Here is a 20738-nt window from a genome sequence, read left to right on the forward strand (position 1 = left end):
GTGTACAGCAAAGCTGGAGGAAGTGTCTGTGCCTGTCTCCCTCGATGCTAGTCATTTGCCAAAAAGCTGGATTCCCTGGCATTCGGGGGAATGTATCACATGGGCTGTAAACATTTCCAGTTAGTGTGGATGATGCTCTTTTAGAGATCTGGGTATAGATTGTATCTATCTGAGTCAACAAAAACCTTATGTAGACAGGGGAGATCATGTAATAGGAAACAATTAGACTTCAAAGACTCAGAGCCTTAAAAGTAAAATAAAATAAAATCTCAAAATACTTTCACAGATGGGCAGAATGAAAACCACACACCCTTTGGGCTTTACAACAGAACCTGGCAAAATTTGCAGAAGGGAAAATGTGTCTGGGGTTTGTCATGCATCAGTGCCCTTCCTAAGCTTTTTCCTCATGATGGTAACACTTCTTTCAGCATGACCACAATCATTGTGTCAGACAGATGGCCGCTCTTGAAAGGAAACGTACTGTGGGATCATGGATATTGCTTGAGATGTGGTTTGCTAGTCCTGGAATGTGCCCTTTCATCAGAAGCTTGCTGTGATGAAAAATACTAAATACTCAGTATATTAAAAAAGAAAAAAAAATAACAACAAGAACCCCCCCCCAAAAACAAATCACTATTTTTTTCTCCTTTGACTCTTGAAACAAAGTGTGCCCTCTAAAATGACAGTGGTAGTACATGCAGTAGAACATAAAGGAACATGGCCGCTGAGCAGGAAAGAATGATCTGTCCAAATGGGATTGGATGTTTTTAGCTAAAAGCTTTTGCTGTTTCATTAAAATATGATCTTTTCTTCCAGGAGAGGATCCATGGCACAATCTGGAATGAGATTGACGATTTAAAGGCATTCAAGGTGCTGGATCTAGAAGATTTTGAAAAGATGTTCTCTGCGTATCAGAGACACCAGGTAGGGGTGAATTCTTCCACACCTCGTCTTCCTTGAATTTCTGGGGAAGGAAGGAACACGTGACAGTGATCTGGGCCCTTGTCCACCTGCAGTCAGGCTGCATCATTTACTGCTTTGCCACTGTTCAAAAAATCACAAGGCCAAAAGAAGTGGGGAGAACAGCAGAGTATAACCTTCTGTTATCAACAGACTTTGTACTAATGGGCAGCTCTCAGAGGTAACAGCTCCTGACAGGTAATGCTCTGTTTGATCTCAGCAGCCACTGGCTTCCAAAAGCTCCCGAGCTTACATTTAGGTTTGACATCTATCTTTGTATGTCTCCCATTCATCCACAGAAAAAGTGTCTGTAGTTGCCTGAGTACTGAGCAAGATGACTGAATTAGCTGTCTTTTACTTTGTCTATTTTTTCTTAAACAGCCAACTGACCTAACTGGCTAGGTGACAGAAACTGTCTGAATTACAGATTATAACACAAACAGCATACTTTAAAAGCAGCCATTTATTAGAATGTCCTTTTTTTCCTCCTCTTTTTCTTGGAAAGCAAGTCACCTTCAATTTATCTCTCTCTGCTGAATGAAATTTAGCAGGAGAGGGATTGTACTTGCACTCCCTGAACTCCCCCAGCTTTCCTTGCTTTTGGAATATGTTTGGAGAAATTCAGTCTTTTGTACTCTGCAGAAATGAATCATTGCTCTGAAGTTTTAGGAAAAGACACAGACATGACTGCCATAAGCAGCCTTTATGATTAAGCTTTACAGTGATGATAACTACTTCATTAACTTATTTATACCTTAAAATTGACAAAAAAACCCCTTGTCTTTAGACTTTCCATCTGTTCCCTTCTCTCTCTCATTTTTCTATCTAATCCAATAAATATAATTAATAACTCTTTGATCTACTAGCTCACGGCCACATAGATAAACATCCCAACTTGAACTGTGAAGGCTACGATGTTACCCTCCGTATGACGGGATTTCATTTCTCATTCTGCTCCTGCAAATAGCTGTTGCTGTTTCAGTGGATCCCTCTCTCTGTGAATCCCTGAAACAAGAACATAGTTCATAAAGGGGAAGAAAGGCACATGAAACTTCAGTGCTGTTAAATGATTGGTTTTAGACCCTGTGACCCTGTGCTAATGGCTTAGCTATGGTGGTGAGATCCTAGTTGTCTTGAAATATCCAGACTGTACATGGCAGCATCAAGGTGCCATTGCAATGTTTCAGGTGCAAACATTGCAGCTTCCTCACTAGAAATGACCTCGCAAAACCTTGCTTCCTTTGGGCCCCAAAATCCAAAGCCAAAGCTGTACTGGTCTGACGACTCTCAGTTAGAATCATAATATTTATGCCTGTGTTACTAGTCATGGAAAAGCAGCCTGGCCTGTTCAACCGTAAACTAACCTGACCCTTACCCCTGCCCACTGGAATGGAGCCATCATCTCAGTGACCTCCATGGGTCTCAGAACAGTTCTCTTCCATCCTCATTAAACAAACTTTATGACAGTGGCTCCACACACTAAAGTATCATTTATATAAGCTACTCGTATTTTTGTGTAGTTAGGTGTATTGCTGCCCTTCCAGCTTTCATTGAGGGGTTTGGGGTATTTTTTTCTCCTTTATATATTCCATTGTTATTACTGTGCTTTCTTTTTCACCCATACTCACTCCAGTGTGAACTGGATTCCTAATCAACAAGTCCTCATCAATTTACTTTTTTTTTTTTTTTTTTTTTTTTTTTTTTTTTAAAGGCCGGGCAACCAAAATTGCTTTTGAATCAAAAGCTTATGAGAAGTTTTCCAGTTGATTCACACTTAGTCTTTTCTCCTCTTTTATTTTTGAAAACACTCCACTCTGGCCAAATATGTGTTTACCCTGGGTTTGTGACTTTTAAACTTCATCCAAATGTCTGTAAAGAAAAATGTCAATGCAAAGCCCTGCTCTTTTCCATCTGAAATGCTGAATGGGTACAGATAAAGACATTTCTTTGCTGTTATTAACATGATCTTCATATTTTTTCCAGTTTCATTTACGTTAAACAGCTTTTCTTTCTTATTCATTTTTTTAATGACAAAGGGTCTCTTCTCCTCTCTCAAGCCCATTGTATAACTTCTGGTTGCTATGAGGGAAAGCAGATTTGTTCAGTGTACAGAATGCTGGCCCAAGAATCCTTACACTTGTCTTTTGACCTTGCTCCAATCTTACTGTGTAATATTGACCTTTTGATTCAGTATATCTGGTGTTTTGTTGGAGTATGGAATATATTGTGAAATAGTTGGCATCTGTCACCCAGTAGCACTGTAAGGCTTCTTTGGTGGTTACCAAGTGCTTTCAAACTACTGAGTTATAAGTTGTTAGAAGGTATAATGTGTCATTGAAACAAGCTGTTACTACTAATGGCAAATTGTGTCTGTGCATCAAGAGAGGAGAACTGGCCCTCATGTTTTAACCTTGGCAGTTCTTTCAGTAAGACTCCAGACTAGATTTATAAAGGTATTTAAGCATTATTCTAGTTAATGTTTCAAGACCTAAAAGATTTATATTTTGGAGACTGAATTTATTCTTTTCAGAAAAGACCTAGAACTCTTAGTCTCCCAACATCTGCTGATTTAAAATATGCAAAGAAATGCTGAAATACCTTTGAGCCATCTGGGCCTGTATTACTTGCTAAGCATTTTATTCTCTTCAAAAACAGTGTGTGTCTAAATTCAGCTGCCTTGTTAAACTTGATATCTTTCTCTGTGACTAATTTTTGGCATGTTTCCTTCTTCGTTATTTGCGGCTGCTGCCTGTATAGGACCTGCTAACTAACCCCTCCTCCTGTAAGCAGGTGAGTACCATTGTCTACCTCCTGGTCCTCTTGCAGTGTGTGGGAAGGTGAAGTCTGGCACCATGCTATTATGGGGTCATGACTCACCTCATGCTACTCTTTCATATGCCTTTGCACCTCTGCTTTTTGGATAGGGAAGGTGGTACAAAAAATTCTTTTTGTTGTATTAGCTCTGTGATAAGAAGTAGTTCCTGTTGTTTCACTTAGCTATAACCTCGCTGTGGTTTCTGCTGGTGTCTGTAATCCCCTTTTTGATGAACCTGAGGAAAAAGACCAAGGACAAAGTAGAATGTGAACTTGAACTCTTCCTTAACTAAAGGAATAGTCTCTCCAGTGGAGGAAAAAAAGGGGCTCTCAGGGAGCCTTCACTCCCACTGGTCCCGTCTGTGATCCATCTGCTTTGGACAGTGCTGAAGTCTCCAGATGTATTCACTAGCCACAGACTTTCTGATAAAGAAAATGTTTCTTTCTGTAGAACTAGAAGGTACTTTGGTTGGGCAAAAACATTTGTGACAGCTAAGGAGCAGAAGGCTTAGACTGAAGGAAAGCCTATTTCATTTCAGACGTCTGAAGCCCTCAGAAAGTTCAGTGAAAGACTGAAATGGTGTTTAGATGAAGTAGAGATATCAGACTGTCCACGTGTCTTCAATATGGTTACCGCTCAATTTATGCATCACCTTAAAATTCTTGGCCACACTTTTGGGAAGAGCAATGGTCTCAGAAAGAGGGTTGTTCAGGTGTCATCACAAGTGCCTCTTTGGAAAGTTTAGTTAGGACCTCTGCTGCTGGGTGAGGCTGATACATGGCTCTGGGTCATTTACCGACTTTCATCATGGCAGCACATACCATGAAACAATTAAATATGGAAGAAATATTTCCCTGAAGTACTGATAATTCCTAGAACCTGGGGTATTTGAAAGAGGACAGCAATATGATGAACACATTCCATATGGCTAGTCATTCCAGCACTGAAATTTTAATTGATTTTTGAAATTGAAATTAAAATCTCTTTGAAGTACATAACATAAAGTTATCTCAGATGGAAAGTTGGTAAAAAATGATGGGAATAAACCTTAGGGATCTTGTCTGTCAGGTTGACAGCAGCTCCAGCTATTCTTGCTTTGTGTGCTTGGCCTGTCTCACAAAAGCAATTCACTACTGCCCCCTTGCTCCTCTTTTGCTGTGTCTAAGAAAATGCAGATAGTCCATATGCAATCTGTTTTCTTTCAGTTAAGCTTGCAATCTGGCTTGAGTAAAACCTGAGGCTTCATCTGCTTTTGCTTACACACAACTCCAAGTATCTATAAATAACTCTTGCCTCAATACGAGTTGAAGAAAATATATTTTTAGATGACAGTAGCCCACTCCTTATGACCAAGGAACGGGCCACGTCTGAACAGTTTGAGTTATTCATCTGTGCTGAACCTTGTGGGTTGGGAAACTGGAAATGGCACGGAGACTGTTATACCAATTCCTGCTGCATGGCTTTAGGGGAATCCATGTAAAACCCCACCCTACATATGCATCCAAACCCTGAAACAATTTGGTTTTTCCCTTGGGATAGGTGCTGGTTAACACTAACTATGTCTGCAGACATTAGCTAATGAGCGACAGTGAAGCTTTTAAACCAACAGCACAGACCAACAAGTACCTTTCTTACCTTCAACAGCTACCTCCCAGTTCCCCTGTCTTCCCACAAACTGAGGAAACTCAGGAAAACTTTGACATCTCTACATGCCAGATTATACTGGGGTGCCCTGATTTTTGGTATTGTTAGTTACTTTCTCAGAAATAAGAAACTTACACAATGCCCAATTTTTTCCTTTTTTTGGAAAAACACTCTTTGATGTATTGAGTAACATTGCAATTTTTTTCTGCCAAGCTAGACACTTTGGGCGCATCCAGCAGAACTATTGTGTGCGTGTGGGCAGCTGGTGTATTGTACCTGCTTATAAATGCCCCATTGTATTGGTGGTGGATCACTGCAGCAAATTTGGACATGGTTGTATAAAGCCTTTGTATATGCAGGAGCAACACAGGGTCATTGTAGCTGATTGTACCAAGAACTCAAATGACAACTAGCAATATGAATCTATGAGTTACATTTAACTCTCAAATACTTGGATGTCAAAATTTCTTGCACTGGGTTAGTCATGCTGATATAAGTAGACCTTGAGCTGCAGAACCCTGAGTCCTAGGAGTGAATCCTGGGAAGCATCACTGTATGCTTGCCATGATTTTATAGCTTTCCCTGGGTATCTGCTGTTGACCACACTCAGGGGCAGGGTACTGGGGGAGATGGACCTTTTGATCTGACTCAGCATGCTTGCTGTTATGTCCCAAGAAAGAAGTCATGTTGCTAATTTGATGGGTGCATTCAAAGCTAGATTATAATGATAGATCTCAAAATCACAAGGCATGGTATATGGTTATCATAGAAACACATTTTTGAAGAGGTTCCTGCAGCAGTTAGCTGCGAAAATAAAAACTGGCCTGTTTCCAATTCCCTTTTCTCTGTTGGTAACTAGACCACTATTATCCAGGATTAACACCTTTTATCATTACTTCTACTTCCCTTTAAGGAATGGTGCTAAAAGATATTCAGTAACTACAGAAAGCCAGTCTCTGGAAGTGAAAAAATCTGATGCCTCTGGTGTGTAGGCAGGACAAGAAGACAGTGAATTTTGGATGGTCAGACTGGGTTTGCAAATAGTTTCTCTCCATAGTTGTGCTATGACAAACATTTGGGGCAGGGATTTTCCAGGTGATGAGTTTGCCAATGGGATATACAGAGAACTTTGAAAAAGAGTGTTTTCTGTATGATTAAATGTATTAATTAATTTTAAAAAGAGAGGCTAGTTCAGATGTAGATGTTGACCATTTAGTAAAATAAATGCTATCTTGCCCTATTGTTTGCATTTCTTGTATAATATGGATTGGACTAGTGCCATGGCAGCCTTAAGAGATGACGGAAGGATTTGTGCTGTGTGTGCTACAGCCTCTCAAGAATGCTATGTAACCCCTGCAGAGGGCATCTGCTGAAGGATATACTGTGGCACCAGTGGGCTTTACCATAATGTGCCCAATTTCCATGCCAGTTTTGTACATTAACATAATGACATAACTGTTGGTAGAGTGAGTTCTGTGTCTAGTAATGAATTCTGTTTGTCTAGTAACACAGGATCTACCTACATGTTTTCTGCCCTTCTAGTCTCCTTTTCTTACCATGTGGGTGGATTTTCCCAGGTTGGGATAGGTTTTGTTCATTACACTCAGCTAAGTCTATCAGTCTTGGGTGAGAAGCATAATACTGATTGTTTTCCCTCCCTTTTGAATTATATGCAGAAAGAGATGGGTTCAACAGAAGACCTTTACCTCTCCACACGAAAGGTGAAAGAGCTCTCTGTGATTGATGGCCGGAGGGCCCAGAATTGTGTCATTCTCCTTTCCAAGTAAGTGTGCTAAGCCTTAGCTCACTGGGTATGCCATGGTCAATGTAGAGGCAAAAGGGGATGGAATTAAACAAATGGACATGTTTCTTTTCCCGACTAGACCTGCAGTCTAATACCTGCAGAGCTTCAGTGAAACCTCTCCTGCAGTGTCATAAGAGCACGTCTCTCTGAAGAGTTAGCTCATTTAATAAACACATGCAGACATGCATTTTGTGCATTAAACAGACACCAGAATTACTCTGAAGACTCATCACCAGAAAACTATCAGTACTCATAGGTAGATGAAGGCAGCTCTTTGGCAGTGCTTGCACTTCGTTCTAAGTGGTGTGTCCCCCATGCTCTCTGTATGTCACTTTTCTCTCCTCTGTATGTTTATTTCTAAATGTTGCTTTGAATATCTCCTTGGAATACAGCAGAGTTAAGAATAATGTTCATCTGTGTCATTTTTCACTGTTGGTGAGAAGAGTGGTAAATATAAGAAGACATATTAAAGAATTAGGTCTTGTATTGGTAAATCAGGTTTTGGAAGCCAGAAGTTGCCTTTGTGTGCTCCTGCAAAGGCTGATGCCTTCAAATGCTGTGACATCAGGGCCCTTTATACGCTCTTCATGTCTTTCTACCAACATGAGTACTAGGCTGGATGTCTGTCACTGAATATCAAGTTTGTGCAGACACTGATCCACCTGAGAAAGGTGCCTTTCATACCAGAGGAGTGACAGCAGGGCTGGGTACAGAACCTGGGAAACCTGTGGCACCACTGAGCAATAAACTGTTTAATTGATCAGTAGAAAATGAAGGTTCTTATGGATGTGTTTGTCTGTCTGTTGTAGCAGGCAAAACAGTTAAAAGCAAAGTTGCAGCCAGATCACTGGAGCCGGAGTGAGTTCTTTCCATCGCTTAGTGAAGCCCATGGAGGCTCTCATTATCTCTCATTATGCTACTTCTGTGGCATTAGCCTGCATGTCATCAGGACCCCCACCATCCAAACCAGCAATGAGGGCAGGCTTACATTTCTCTCTTTGCAGCAGTTGCCAATGCATGTCTTTGCTGGTGTTGGCAGCTGACTGCAGGCTGGGGCAGAGGGATGGCAAGGCATAGGGGCAACAGGATTTTCATGCTGTTTGACAGACCTGCAAAGTTGTGTGTGGGGGTTGAGATTAACTCATGTAAGTAGGTGGAACATCTCCTAGAAGTAGTAATATATTGCATGCAGGTGGCTGGGCTGAAGAGGATCCAGGAAGGTGATCCATGACTTGGTATGACACTAGATATTTATTTGTCACAATCTGCTATCTCCAATAAAAAAACAGTGTGGATGGCAACAGTACGTTTTTCACCATTCACCTCTTCTGTTGTGCAAGTCTGGTTCATTCTTACCTGAGAGGAATCCTCTCTGCGTGGTGAGAGAGAAAGGATGGTCTCTGTGATTTGTCTTCCCTTCTGCTGCCTCCAGCAAAGTGCTATTGAAACACGAACCTTGCGCTTCAGGGTACACAGTGTGTGTTCACTCCAGGTGTGCCATGTCCACTTCAAGCTGCTAGTTCTCTCTGACTAGAGGTGAAAAGCTGTGTTTTGTGACTGTCAAATTCTCCACTAGGAAATATCCTGATCTTATTGTTAGCAGGCCTAACTTGGATGATAGAGATTTGGAGACTGAGCTTGCTGTCCCTAAGGAGCCTGCCAGCTTGCTTTGTGCCCTGCTAATTCTGCTGTGCTGCGCTGTGGGAAACACCAGTACCAAGGCTACCACTGGCTTAGGTCATTTAACGTTTGTAACAGATAGTGTTATACCTAGGATATCAGAATATCTTACAGCCTGGCCCATGATTGCTATTTGTCTCCAAACTTCCCTTTTAAATGCAACTAGAAAAGCAAAAAATCTTTGGGAACTAAAATGGCACCTCTACGTTCATGCCTTTTTCTGCTCTTCGTGCTTATATGGTTCTGTTATTAAAGAGAGCAATCAGTAGGACTGGCTGCAGACAAGAATTGAAAGGGGTTTATGACCCGTTTGCAGTTTTTTTCATTACCTCACTTATTCCTCCTTTAGAGTAAACCCTGAAGGAGAGGCACTCCCAGCCAGATCATCGTGGCTTCTGCCATGCCCTTGCGGCTCCTACAGCGCACCTTACGCATATGTGGGTGTGCACACATGTGCAGTGAGAGGGGATTGAAAACTGGTGACAAAGAGAGTTTATGCAACCCTGAGCTGCAGCTCCAGCTTTCAGGTTGCCACAGTATCTGCCAACAGCTGTTTCCAATTGACTCTTACTGTGCATATATCCCTGTAGTTTATTCCCCTTTTGTTTACACTAAACTGTCGTGTCCTTTAAAGTAAAATAGCTGCATGGGTTGGGTTTTCTTTCCTTCCACTACTCAAATGTTTTTGTTTTACTAACACTGTGTTAGAAGGGGTCAGGCAGAGCTCGTATTTCATATGGTCCAACAAGCCAAAACCCAGCTAGAGTGAGAAATAGGTGTCTCTTGCTTTCTTTTGCAGAGAGACTGGAGCATGGTAGACTGGAAAGAGATGAAAATTGAATTACTAGTTGATTTTGCTGACAGTTAACAGATTTGTAAGCCTTCCTCCCCATTCTCATCTCAATTTTCATAAAAAGAGCTCTGTTTCAACTACTTGATAGCAACATCTTTCAGTTTTCCTGCAGTGGAAGGATGTAATTGTCCTTGTTTAATGGAGCCTGATGGATCCAAAACGAAGCTCTGTCCCATAGGCCAACTGTAAAGATTTGAACAGGCGCAAGATGAGTTTATTTCGCAGTATTTCCAGTAGGCCATAATTCAACCAGAACATGGAACCATCTGCCTGTGGTGAGTCCAGGTGCCCACCGGCTTCAAATCTGACTTTCTTAATGGTGTTTCCAACTTAGTTATTTCTGTCACACTGGAAATCTGCTATCCCTCGTGAATTTCCTGATGTCTTCAGTTTCCACCAGGCTGGAGATTTAGTGTCAGACTTGTGTGGTCTGGAAGAGTCATCCCAGATCACTGTGTTTCCCTGCTTTCACCTAGCAGCTGGAAATTTTTCTGACCTCACTCACCAGTATGGCTTCTCCCTGCCTCCATTACTTAAGTAACGGGTAGTATTTTTGTTGTGCCATATCTTTAAATATTCTTGCAGAACACTAAATGGTCCTTGCCAAACATGCCTAAGATATGCATTGCTTACTGTCTTGCTCTGTGAAACGTTCTGGAGAGGTCCAGTTCCATAAGACACATTACTCAGAAGAAGGCTGAATGTATAATATTGGAACTTTTTTCATGAATTCCAGCAAAATCATTATGTCAGTGTTCTTCTGAGATGTGTTTGTTATTCCTGTGGCCCAGCCAGTCAGCAGTAACCCTCTCAAGAGGCTGGAAACAGTAGGAATGCTAGCAAAATGCCATAAAACCAATAGTAGCAAAAGGCAGAATATGACTACACAAAAATAGTTTTAAATGGGAATATGACAGTAGATCGATATTAGCAGGCAGGTTTACCAAATTTTTGTGGCTTTCATGATTGTCAGTTCAATCATATATCAATAAGGGAGAAGAAAAGGGACTTGTGTAGCATTTCCAACCAGAACGATAAAAAGACTGAGTATTTTTCTCACATAACTCTGCCCTCTCAATGCTTCTAAACCCTTTCAGCTCAGACATTAAGACAAGCTACTCAGCCAATGTCAGTCTCTGTGTACTGCCTCTACTCTGCCCACAGTCCCCATGTGCCTTTCTGCCATGTGACAATACAGTTCGTGCTTATTTCAAGGTAGATTCCAAGCAGCATGATATTCTGGGGTACAGATCATATTTTGATACAGAAACAGTTCATTCAACTTAGGAGTTCGGTTTTGCAGTGTGCTATCTTGAAAAACAGTAGGCAATAAACAGTGCCTCCTCGGTTCCTGGAGAGATACTCTATTTTTAAGTTAAGGTCCACAATCAATGGTTTTACCTGCTATTCCAAGTATGAAAACCCCCAAGGTTAAACTGAACATGTCAGTCGGTGCCATCTGCCTTAGATCACAGCTAGGCAGGGCTGTGATAAAAGATGAACTACTGCCTCATCAATACATCACTGTAATTTGAGGATTCTCAAGTTTGGTCCTGCTTTGCTCTTCTTGGCTTAGAAAGATGGCCATCCCCATATCCTTCTTGGCAGGAAACAGAGAATTTGGATGCGAAGTGGCTTGGTTACTCATGAGCTTTTGCTGAAGGAGGAAAAGAAAAGAGAAGCCTGTTTCTGTATGCACTTAGTAGAATACTTTTACAGTGAAGTGCTGAAAAGGCACTGGTAGATTTGTACTAACATGTTGATACAATGGTATAAGATGTACCTGGTAAAATGTCCCAGCTGTTGTCCCCAGAAGGTTAAGGTACTGTCTTCTTCACAGCTGGCAGCTGAGATTAAGAGGATATGGAAAGAGTGGCAGCATCTTTCTGTCTTCGGAGTGCACATGCAGTTAGACAAGACTGACTCCAGAATGCTTCTTCTGAGAGCGGGGAAATATTTCTTTTTCCTGCCTTTATAGGGTAGTGACAATGAGCATTCCCAAAACACAGATATTTAACAGCCTGCAGCTTGACAGTTGTACAGAGCCTTAGGAGAGCTCAGGAATTCGAGAAGGCTTATGTCCCAGTCACAAAGCTTGGGAGTGGATTGATTAGATGCCTGTCTGAAATGAGTTGTGATGGAGAATTCTGCAGTCAGTAAAAGCTAAGATTTGGGTGAGCTATACAAACCAGCCTTAGGATGCAGCTAAGTATCAGCCAATACCTCTCACTGTCACAGCTACTACTGTTGGCATTGTTTGGAAGCACTGTGGTTCAGTTCACTTTGAAGTAGAAAATGGCCTTGATGCATGATAATCAGTCCCTTTCTCCAAGGCAAAAGGGTGAGTAGGACTGTGATCCCTGTGGTACAGGAACTTAATGTAGCTGTAACAAAACTCCAAGCTCTCTGGTAGTAAGGCAATCACGCTTCTTTCTCAAAAGCTAAGCAAGATCCAAGGAACAAGCATGTGAAGTAACTCACTTTTTCCTGTAATGGGAGTGAGGGTTAATGAGCAACAAGTATTCTGCTTTAATCCACGGGAGGGAGGAATGAAGGGGGGAGGTTACTGCGAGTTAAATCAATGGGTATATTTAAGGAGGAAAAATGAGCGAGCGCTGGATGTCTGTAAGGGAAGTTGATGTAAAACTGCAACATGTCTCCCAGGCATGTTCAGAGTCAGGCTGCTGGCTTTCTCCAAGAGGGCGAAACAATAAACCACTTGATGTCTGCAAGTGAAGCTGGTGTTAAATCAGCCGAGGTGTCCTGCAGAGATTAGTGATGAATTACTCTGCAGAGTCAATAGAGATTATTTATGAAGCCGAAGGGGATAGAGGGAGGCAGGCTAAGTACCATATCACAAGTTATTTGGTACTTGTTGAGCTTTAACATTGCTTGAAGATGACTCAAGCATTTGGACTTCCATATGCTGCCACCAGATGTATGGGTGAGGGAAGGAGGAGGGAGTATTCTCAGTAAAGATCCTTTCCCTTCCTCCTCTGACCAGTGTCAGGCTGCTGTTGAACAAAACCAGTCAATATCTGCGTTATGAATGAATGTGCTGCAGCTGAGAAATGGCCACTATGTTTTCCTCTGGTCACATTTACTTCCTGAGTTCTGATGCCAGGATCCATGATTTGGTGAAGCGTGAGGCAGAGGGAATACAGCTTGAACTGTATGCTGTTCCGAATTGATTTGTCTCCAGCAGCTGGAGGAAGAGTGCCTGGATCTGTAAATTTTGTAAGAAAGTCAAGACTTTCCAATAGATACTGAAATGTCATTTCTGTAGTGTAAATTTTTGAGCCATAATTCCACTTTATTTTGCTGTCTGTCTCATGAGTTTTAGGCTCTGAGGGATGCCTCTATTCAGTCCTAAATGGAAAGATTTTATGCATCTGCTTTAGGTTCCTCTTTAATCAGTTCACCTGTTTCTGTTTAAAAGCAGCACAGCTGTTTCACATTACTGCTGGCCATCTTTAAGATCTACTGCATGGCTGAGCATGAGTTTTGAAAATAGAAGAAGAAACACATGATTAACAATACTTCGGCTATTTATTCTGCCAGTTTTTAACTGGGAAGATCCCTGTTTTGTGCTGTTGATGCTTACAGCTCTTGAAATGCATCCTGCCCCAGAAGAGAAACAAGCCCACTTTGGAAGAGTAAGATTGTTTTGCCATAAATCCTTCTGTACTTGTAATTGGATTGGTAATAATCTAGGATGCACACCTGCAGGCACCATGACCCTGTTAGTAAGTGACTAAGTCAAACTGCTCCTCAGCAGGGGGCTGGCAAGCTTTCTGCTTCTCTCTACTGTGGGCTAAACCATCCAAGCCAGATGGTTTTATGCTGATGGCAGGGCACAGAATCATCCAAGAAATCAAAGTGTTTGTATAACTGTCTGTCTCTGGGGCTCTCAATTATTTTTGAACAGAACACGTTTTCAAGTGTGTTTAATGCTGATGAATGGCAGCAAACAGAGAAGCTTGGAGTCTCGGTCTCCTGGACAGAACAGCAAGACCAGCAGTAACATGTAGTACACCTTCTGTTGTGTTGACATATGTCAAACCTGCCTATTTGGTCCTGTTTACTGCACCCCCAAACACACACAGAGGTACTTGCACTGTGTAATGGTGTGGGAAGTGTAGTAATTGCTTGAGTTATTTGCATGGAAAAAATGTGAAACTCACCCTCATTCTTTTTATCTTCAGTGAAAGCAGCAACAAAAAAAGCCCACCCTGGTGTTCATGGGTTAGCTTCTTGCATGCCGTCTGACAGACTGTGCCTGTGTTACAGACACAGCTATCTGCAGACTCCAGGTTCTGACAAATATAAAGGTGCTCTCTAAAGGATAAATAAGCAACAAAATGTAGTATTTTAAAAACTGCAGGCCCCAAATTGTCTGGGCATGTGTATATGAGTCTGCTAGGAGCCAGGACCACATCCACCAATGTGCTTCTCAGCCCTCATGTGGTCACAGGGTTTGATCAGTTAAGGGTCACAGAGCCACGGACTTTACAATTCATGATTATTAAAGCCAGAAGAAACCCTTTAGTTTTTCTGAATGGGACTGTAGAGCTTTATGCAGAACCCCATGTACTGAGGTTTGTTGTTTTGATCATGAGTCAAACTGATGATCTAAAGTAAAAAGTTTCCAGCCTTTTCATCCTTATATCTCATCCAAGCGTGGCCCAATTATGTAGCTTTTTTGGAAATTCAGTAGCTTTATCTTACTTAACTGGTACCAGTTTTCCCTCCTTTTCAAAAGGAGACACAATGACCAGCTAGGAAGAATGAGAGCAATTAGTTTAGAGGTATAATATTTAAAAGCTTTTGGATGTCTGCTGATTCATATTTTAGTTTCCAGCTGTTGGTTATATTGGGCAATATTAAAATGTTTTAAGTGTCTTAGATTTAGTAGTATTTCCTGTCTGTAAAAATAAACCCCTTTCTTTTGCTTTTACCTAGTTCCAAAAATATGATTCTATCCAAATGGCAATAGCAATGTGAAATTTCAACATGGAATTTCTTAGCACTGAAGACAAAAACATTCTGCCTCATGCATCAGCCTGTATCTCATTTATATTTGCATTTTTTCTCTCTGCTGTTAATTAGTTATATTGATTATAGAAGGTCCATGGAGACTACAGACTTCACTCCTCAAATATTTCTTTTCACACTTCTTGTTTCAGTCCCAAAATTGAGGTTTTCTTGTGGATGGCCTTCACTTCATGCCTTCACTTTATGGTTCATTTGATCCTCCCCTACTCTTCTGAAATGACTGATGAGGTTGTCATGGATTGGAGGTGGTGGGGTAGAATTTGTTACTTGTGCATTTCTTTGTTGACATCTGCGCTTAGAACCACCAAATTAATTTAATATAATCTCTCAAACAACCTCTCAGTAATCACATATATTGATGCCTCCTGGTCTACCCTGGATTTCAAGTGGAGACCTTGAAAGGTTGTTTTTTTTAATTGATTCTGTGTTTTGTTGTGACTGATGACCCCTACTCATTGCACACGATGGACAGGAGTTGGTGGGAAGGATATTGTAATTTGAATACCTCAGATAATGTTAATAAGCTCTTGTTTTCAGAGCTTGTTTCAACATGGATACATAGATGCTGTCAGTTCCTTCTTCAGCTGTGACTGCTGACAGAGTGAACTTACCTAGCACAGCCAGTCTTCTTACATGAAACCCTGTCCTCAGATCTGTAAGGGGAAGATCAGTCCCATTACTTCTTACTCTAGGAGATGCTTTAATATTCACAAGGTGGGGTGTTACATGGGCTCACAGTCACAAGTCACATGGATTTGAGGGGTTTTACTGTAGCAAAAGAATTTGATGAGGAAGGTATCTGATATGGGAGAAGCTGGAAACACTTTTGATCTATGAAGGCCCGATTGTTCCTGATCATCATCTAATTTTTGATGTGTGTTTGATTAACTGAAGAGGATAAAAATATATGATCTATGAAATATCTGCCTTTGGAACAGATTTGTTCATCTTACTGAATACTCTAGAATAGCAGCTTCATGGGAGAGCTCCCCGTGGTTCTTTTGTGGGTTTTAATGCAGCTTTTCAAGCTTCCTACTTTCTGAATTGTCAGAGTCACTTAAGCTTTGCACTAACGGTACAATGTTGATACTGTTGAAAGGCTGAAGTTGTCTAATGAAGAAATCAGACAAGCAATCTTGAAGATGGATGAACAAGAAGACTTAGCGAAAGATATGCTTGAGCAGGTGAGAAATATTACAATCAGATATATCTTATTCTTAAGTCCTTCACTGCCTGTTTTTTCACCGAAAGTAAATGGATATATGTACTGACTCTGCTGGTATGTGTGCAGATCTAACTTGGCACTGTCATGTCAGTGGAGCTGCACATAGGAGCATGAGAAAAGTGGTTTTCCCTGGGATATCAGATATACCTCCCTTGTGCAACTCTATTTGTATCAGGTTAATTTCATAACAGTTTTCTCTTTGTGATGCAACATATGCATGATTACAGTTGGTATGAGGTTTCCTTTCAGATCCTCTCTCCTCACCTGTGACTTTCCCATATTTTTTCCCATCTCTTCTTTATACTGCTGATTATCTTGTTGGTTCTTTTCTTTTCTCTTTTCTTTTTCTTAATCTCCCTTCTCTGTCTGCAGCTTTTCCATTGGGAAATGCCACGAACTAGAACATGCAGGTCAGCAGTTAGAGCTGGGACTAGAAGGGATCTCACATTCTAATGAGAATTGTTAGAAAGGGCGTCAGGGACTTCTGTCGCTTGCAGTTGGTTCACTGTGTAGCTTGTGAGAAAAACAAAAAAACCCACAATTAAACTGCCATTGCCCAATTTCCCCCATTAGCAGAGGGTGAAAGATAATGCTTTGACCAAAGATGTATATGATAAATTTCCTTAGAAGTGTGCAAAATATTATAATTCTGAACCGCCTGACAAATGCGATTCCTTCTTTGTGTGCAGTCACAGTATTTTATCATGTACAAAAAGCTTTTCCATTTTGGAAATTTATAGCCTACTTGTCATGTTATCTGAATGCTCACAGCTGCTCTAGAAGTCACTGCAAGCTTCTGATCCTCCACACCTTTGAATATCACATTTTTGGGGAGTGGGATAAAATATTAAAAAGTGGTAGAAAGCAAAGTGCTTGATATGCCTTGTGAGCAGTTTTTGTGGGTGTGCGCTGAGGCTGTGTGCATGGCAATATTTATAACTATACTAAAGCACAACTACCCCCAGATATGTCAAAAATCTGTCAGAGTATGAGCTTTTAAGGTCAGCAAATGAATAGCAGCCAGTGTCAGACACATATCCAGTTGCTCGGTTATTGTTTATTGTTTCGGCAGAGTAGGGCAGACCCAAGAGAGAGATAGATGAGGCTTTGTGTGTACTCTAGGATAGGCACGATGGGTACTTCACACTGAGTGGGACACATCCTGCTCTTGTTTGCACCAATCTAAACTCCAAGTAATGCTGTGGGAATCAAAGTTCTCTCTGTACTTCCCCTTGGGTAAGTTGCAGTAGCACTTGGCCTTTAGGATTTAGAAATGGAAAATTCCCCATAGAATTAAAAATTAATCTAAATGGGGTCAGTGAAGGATAAAGACAGAACAGCAAGCAAAGGTTTAAAACAGGTCAGTTTTGTAGCCACAGCTGCACTTTTTTGAAGTTATGGTCACACAGCTGAGTCAATGTAATGCTTCCCCATGGTAGCAGGGAAATGAGGGCGCTCTCTCTCTCTCCATCAGGGTTTGTTTGTGCCTCTCTGTCCCTCTCTCCTTTTCCTGGATCTCTCATCTCAGCATTTGGTTTGTGTCTGTCACTCTAGCTGCTGAAGTTTGTTCCTGAAAAGAGCGATACCGACCTGCTGGAGGAGCATAAACACGAAATTGAGCGGATGGCCCGGGCGGATCGTTTCCTCTTTGAAATGAGCAGGTCTGTTTGATACATTATAGGAAAGTGCATGGAGGGCTTCTTGGAAGGAGCTGTAATGGTTATTGAAAATGGATCATCTGGCACTGAGGGGGAATGTGCAAGAGATTGTGTGCCAACATTATAACCTGCATTTGCCAAAAGCCCACAAATTTTACAAAAATTTCCGTTCATTACACAAACTTTTTATTGATGATAAGCATGCTCCATGCTGTCATTTAAGGACCAGTCCCCTGATGACAAGCAGAAATCTAGCTCCTCTGCCTGAACATGTTCACAAAAAGTAGTTCAGATCTAACTGTCAGATGTAGTGTAGCCAGGAGTCAGGATTTCATATAGATCCCTTTTTCCATTCTGCTATCCCATCTTCTCATCCTCTGACCTTTCTTGTTCCAGCTTTGCCACACCCCTGATCAGGTTTAACGTCTTGTTCTTCTAATTGAAATGCAGCTGACATCTCCCATAACTCTCATACTTTGAGAGTAATGGGAATTCTTCCAGCTCCTTTTCAGTTATGATCAAAACATGCCTTGAGGTCCTTCACTTTAATAACAAGGTTGATTATGTAGTGTTAGAAGTTTGAACTGTGTCCGTAATCCCATGCCTTGTGGGTCTCAACATCCAACCATTAGGCAGCATACCGGCCCTGGGCTTCAAAATACAGTTCCAGTTCAGTGTTGGCTTTCCTCTACCCTTCATGCAGGATTGACCACTATCAGCAGCGGCTGCAAGCATTATTCTTTAAGAAGAAGTTTCCAGAGAGACTGGCAGAAGCAAAACCAAAAGTGGAAGGTATGCTTAAAGCTTTTGCTAAGACTTGGGTAGAGGGGCAGGGAAGATCAAGAGAGGTCTTCAAAGGAGGTGCTGTTACACGTGTGCTGCGGTTGTAGAGCCAGTGAGCCCAAGGTATGTCATGTGCTAAGAAACAAATTCTTTCTGACACTCTTTTTGCAACCATTGACTTAATAAAGTCAGTTTCCTGATTGTTATACTGTAGATATGACCTGACAGATGTGACAGTGTGCTACCAGGCTGTGCTGAGCTGCCAAAAGCTTTCATATCCTTTCTGTGCAGGTCAGCCTTCCCTTCTCCCCCTCAAGTCCTTGCACCTTCCCTCTCCATGGGGCAGTTAGAATAGGTGCCTCAGAATGGGGGTATTCTGGGAATGTGTAACTTACAAGGAGGGGGGGTACATGGCTTCTGTGCCACATGCATGGTTACAGCAGAGGAGAGGTGAGTGTATTCTACTCTGCATTTTCAGATGAGCTCAAGCCTTCCCCCTGCTCTCACTGGCTATGTTTTTAGAGTGGGATGTCTGAGATAACAGCCTTGCTCCTGGCTTCAGAGGACTGTGCCACAGGCTAGATGTAGTGCATCTTCCTTCCAGTTGTCCTGGTTCTGGCAGGAGGGTGTGGGAAGGACAGTACACACACAGATGGTGTTACAGCATTTGCTAGGCAGTAGTCAGGTGGGCATTTCAGGGTACTTCAAATTATGGGCCCAAGCATGTTAAAAACAGCCACTGTGCAATAACTTGTTCATTTTTTTCTCTCTTTTCAAGCCATCCTTCTGGCATCTAAAGAACTCATCCGAAGCAAGCGTTTGAGGCAACTCCTGGAAGTGGTTCTGGCCTTTGGGAATTATATGAACAAGGGCCAAAGGGGAAGTGCTTATGGCTTCAAAGTCTCCAGCCTGAACAAAATTGCAGACACCAAATCCAGCATAGACAGGTAGGCTAGAAGGCCATAAACTAGTTACTGCGCCGCTGCATCTCTTATCATAGTAATGAAAGTGGGGTTTGTTTGTTTTTAGCTCTGTAGACCATTTAAAATAATGTCTTGATTTGACATTTACGTAGTGTTTTCACTCTAAAAGATCCTGCAGCATTTAAGACTGGCTATTGACACAGCACTCAGATTCTGCTGTTTCTTTGGATAATGCACATCTGTTGTTGGATTATGTTTCTGCAACACTATGCAAAGATGACAAAACATAGTATTTCACAAATAACTGAAATAAATTTGGGGGGGAGAAGGATTTCTCTGGAATGTGCCCTTTATACCGAAGTTTTATGGCCATGGTTTTGCAAAAAAGAAAACACAAAAAACTCCGACCACAGTTTTATGTCTCCTGTGAAACATGGCATATGTTTCTGATGCAGGACTGTCATAACTGGCTCACTACCTACACCAGTAATGGAACCACAAGGCATAGCTTAGAGAGACTAAGCCTGGTTGTATCTAGAGCAGTTAAAGGGGAATAGTTGGGTTTGGGAAGGTGGACCTTACTATTAATGGACGTGGGTTGCGGGTCTTCATAGTGCTTCCCTATGTTTTGCCCCACATCCCCATACTGGTTCTCAAAATTAATCCAGCTGAGACTGGGGAGAGAACACCACTTTTGGGCTCCAGCAGCACTAAGGTTTTCCTTGGAGATCTCCTGTACTGGTTCTTATTAACTTGCACCTTCCTTACTTGTGAAACCTGCTGAGACCGTAGTTGTGGTGAAATGACTTCAGGCTGCGACAGAATAAATAGTGGCAGTAAGAAGCTATAGGAAATTCATCCCTACCTAATAGAGTTTGAACTAACAGAGTTCTGTTTTGACTACCACAATGTCCTTTCCGTATTCCAAGGCTAACACTTGTGTAGCTATGTTGAACATTTCTTTGCCTTAATGTAGCTTGGCTTGATTTTCCATATATTAAATGTCCTGTGCAGATTCTGTTCTCTCACCAGTTCCCAGCTCCCAGGCTCTAGTCTGTGTGAAGCAGTGGCCATCTGCTGTCTAGCCTGTCAGTTAACCACACAACACCCACATCAAGTAGCTGTTATGGCTGGCTGTTCTCTCTACACGCAAAATTCACTGATGCAAAATTCATCATTTACTTTACAAATTTTCTTAAATCTTCTCCTGCATCTCTTACATCTCATTTCTACCCACTCCTAATTGAATTGCCATTGCTTTCGTAGTAGTGAGCCTCACCACTACTCATAAGTATAGCTGTTTAGCTGTTCCATTACTGTAGGAGTTTTCTTTGCAGC

The 20738-nt window shown here is 41.6% G+C and overlaps 1 protein-coding gene across 6 annotated transcripts in view; it reads left to right on the forward strand.

Annotated features, from left to right (window-relative positions):
• Positions 1 to 20738, forward strand: part of DAAM2 (dishevelled associated activator of morphogenesis 2) — a 208340-nt gene that overhangs the window by 164276 nt on the left and 23326 nt on the right. For 5 of the 6 annotated variants that reach the window (XM_080407888.1, XM_080407889.1, XM_080407890.1 and 2 more), the window contains 7 exons: positions 817 to 924; positions 3718 to 3750; positions 7096 to 7202; positions 15911 to 15995; positions 17591 to 17697; positions 18398 to 18486; positions 19256 to 19424. In XM_080407888.1, coding sequence (XP_080264014.1) covers positions 817 to 924; positions 3718 to 3750; positions 7096 to 7202; positions 15911 to 15995; positions 17591 to 17697; positions 18398 to 18486; positions 19256 to 19424 — 698 coding nt within the window. The remainder of the gene's footprint in view (positions 1 to 816; positions 925 to 3717; positions 3751 to 7095; positions 7203 to 15910; positions 15996 to 17590; positions 17698 to 18397; positions 18487 to 19255; positions 19425 to 20738) is intronic. The other variant, XM_080407887.1, reaches the window with a different exon arrangement.

This window comes from Falco punctatus, assembly GCF_963210335.1.
Source record: "Falco punctatus genome assembly, chromosome: 12".
NCBI classification, from domain to species: Eukaryota; Metazoa; Chordata; class Aves; order Falconiformes; family Falconidae; genus Falco; species Falco punctatus.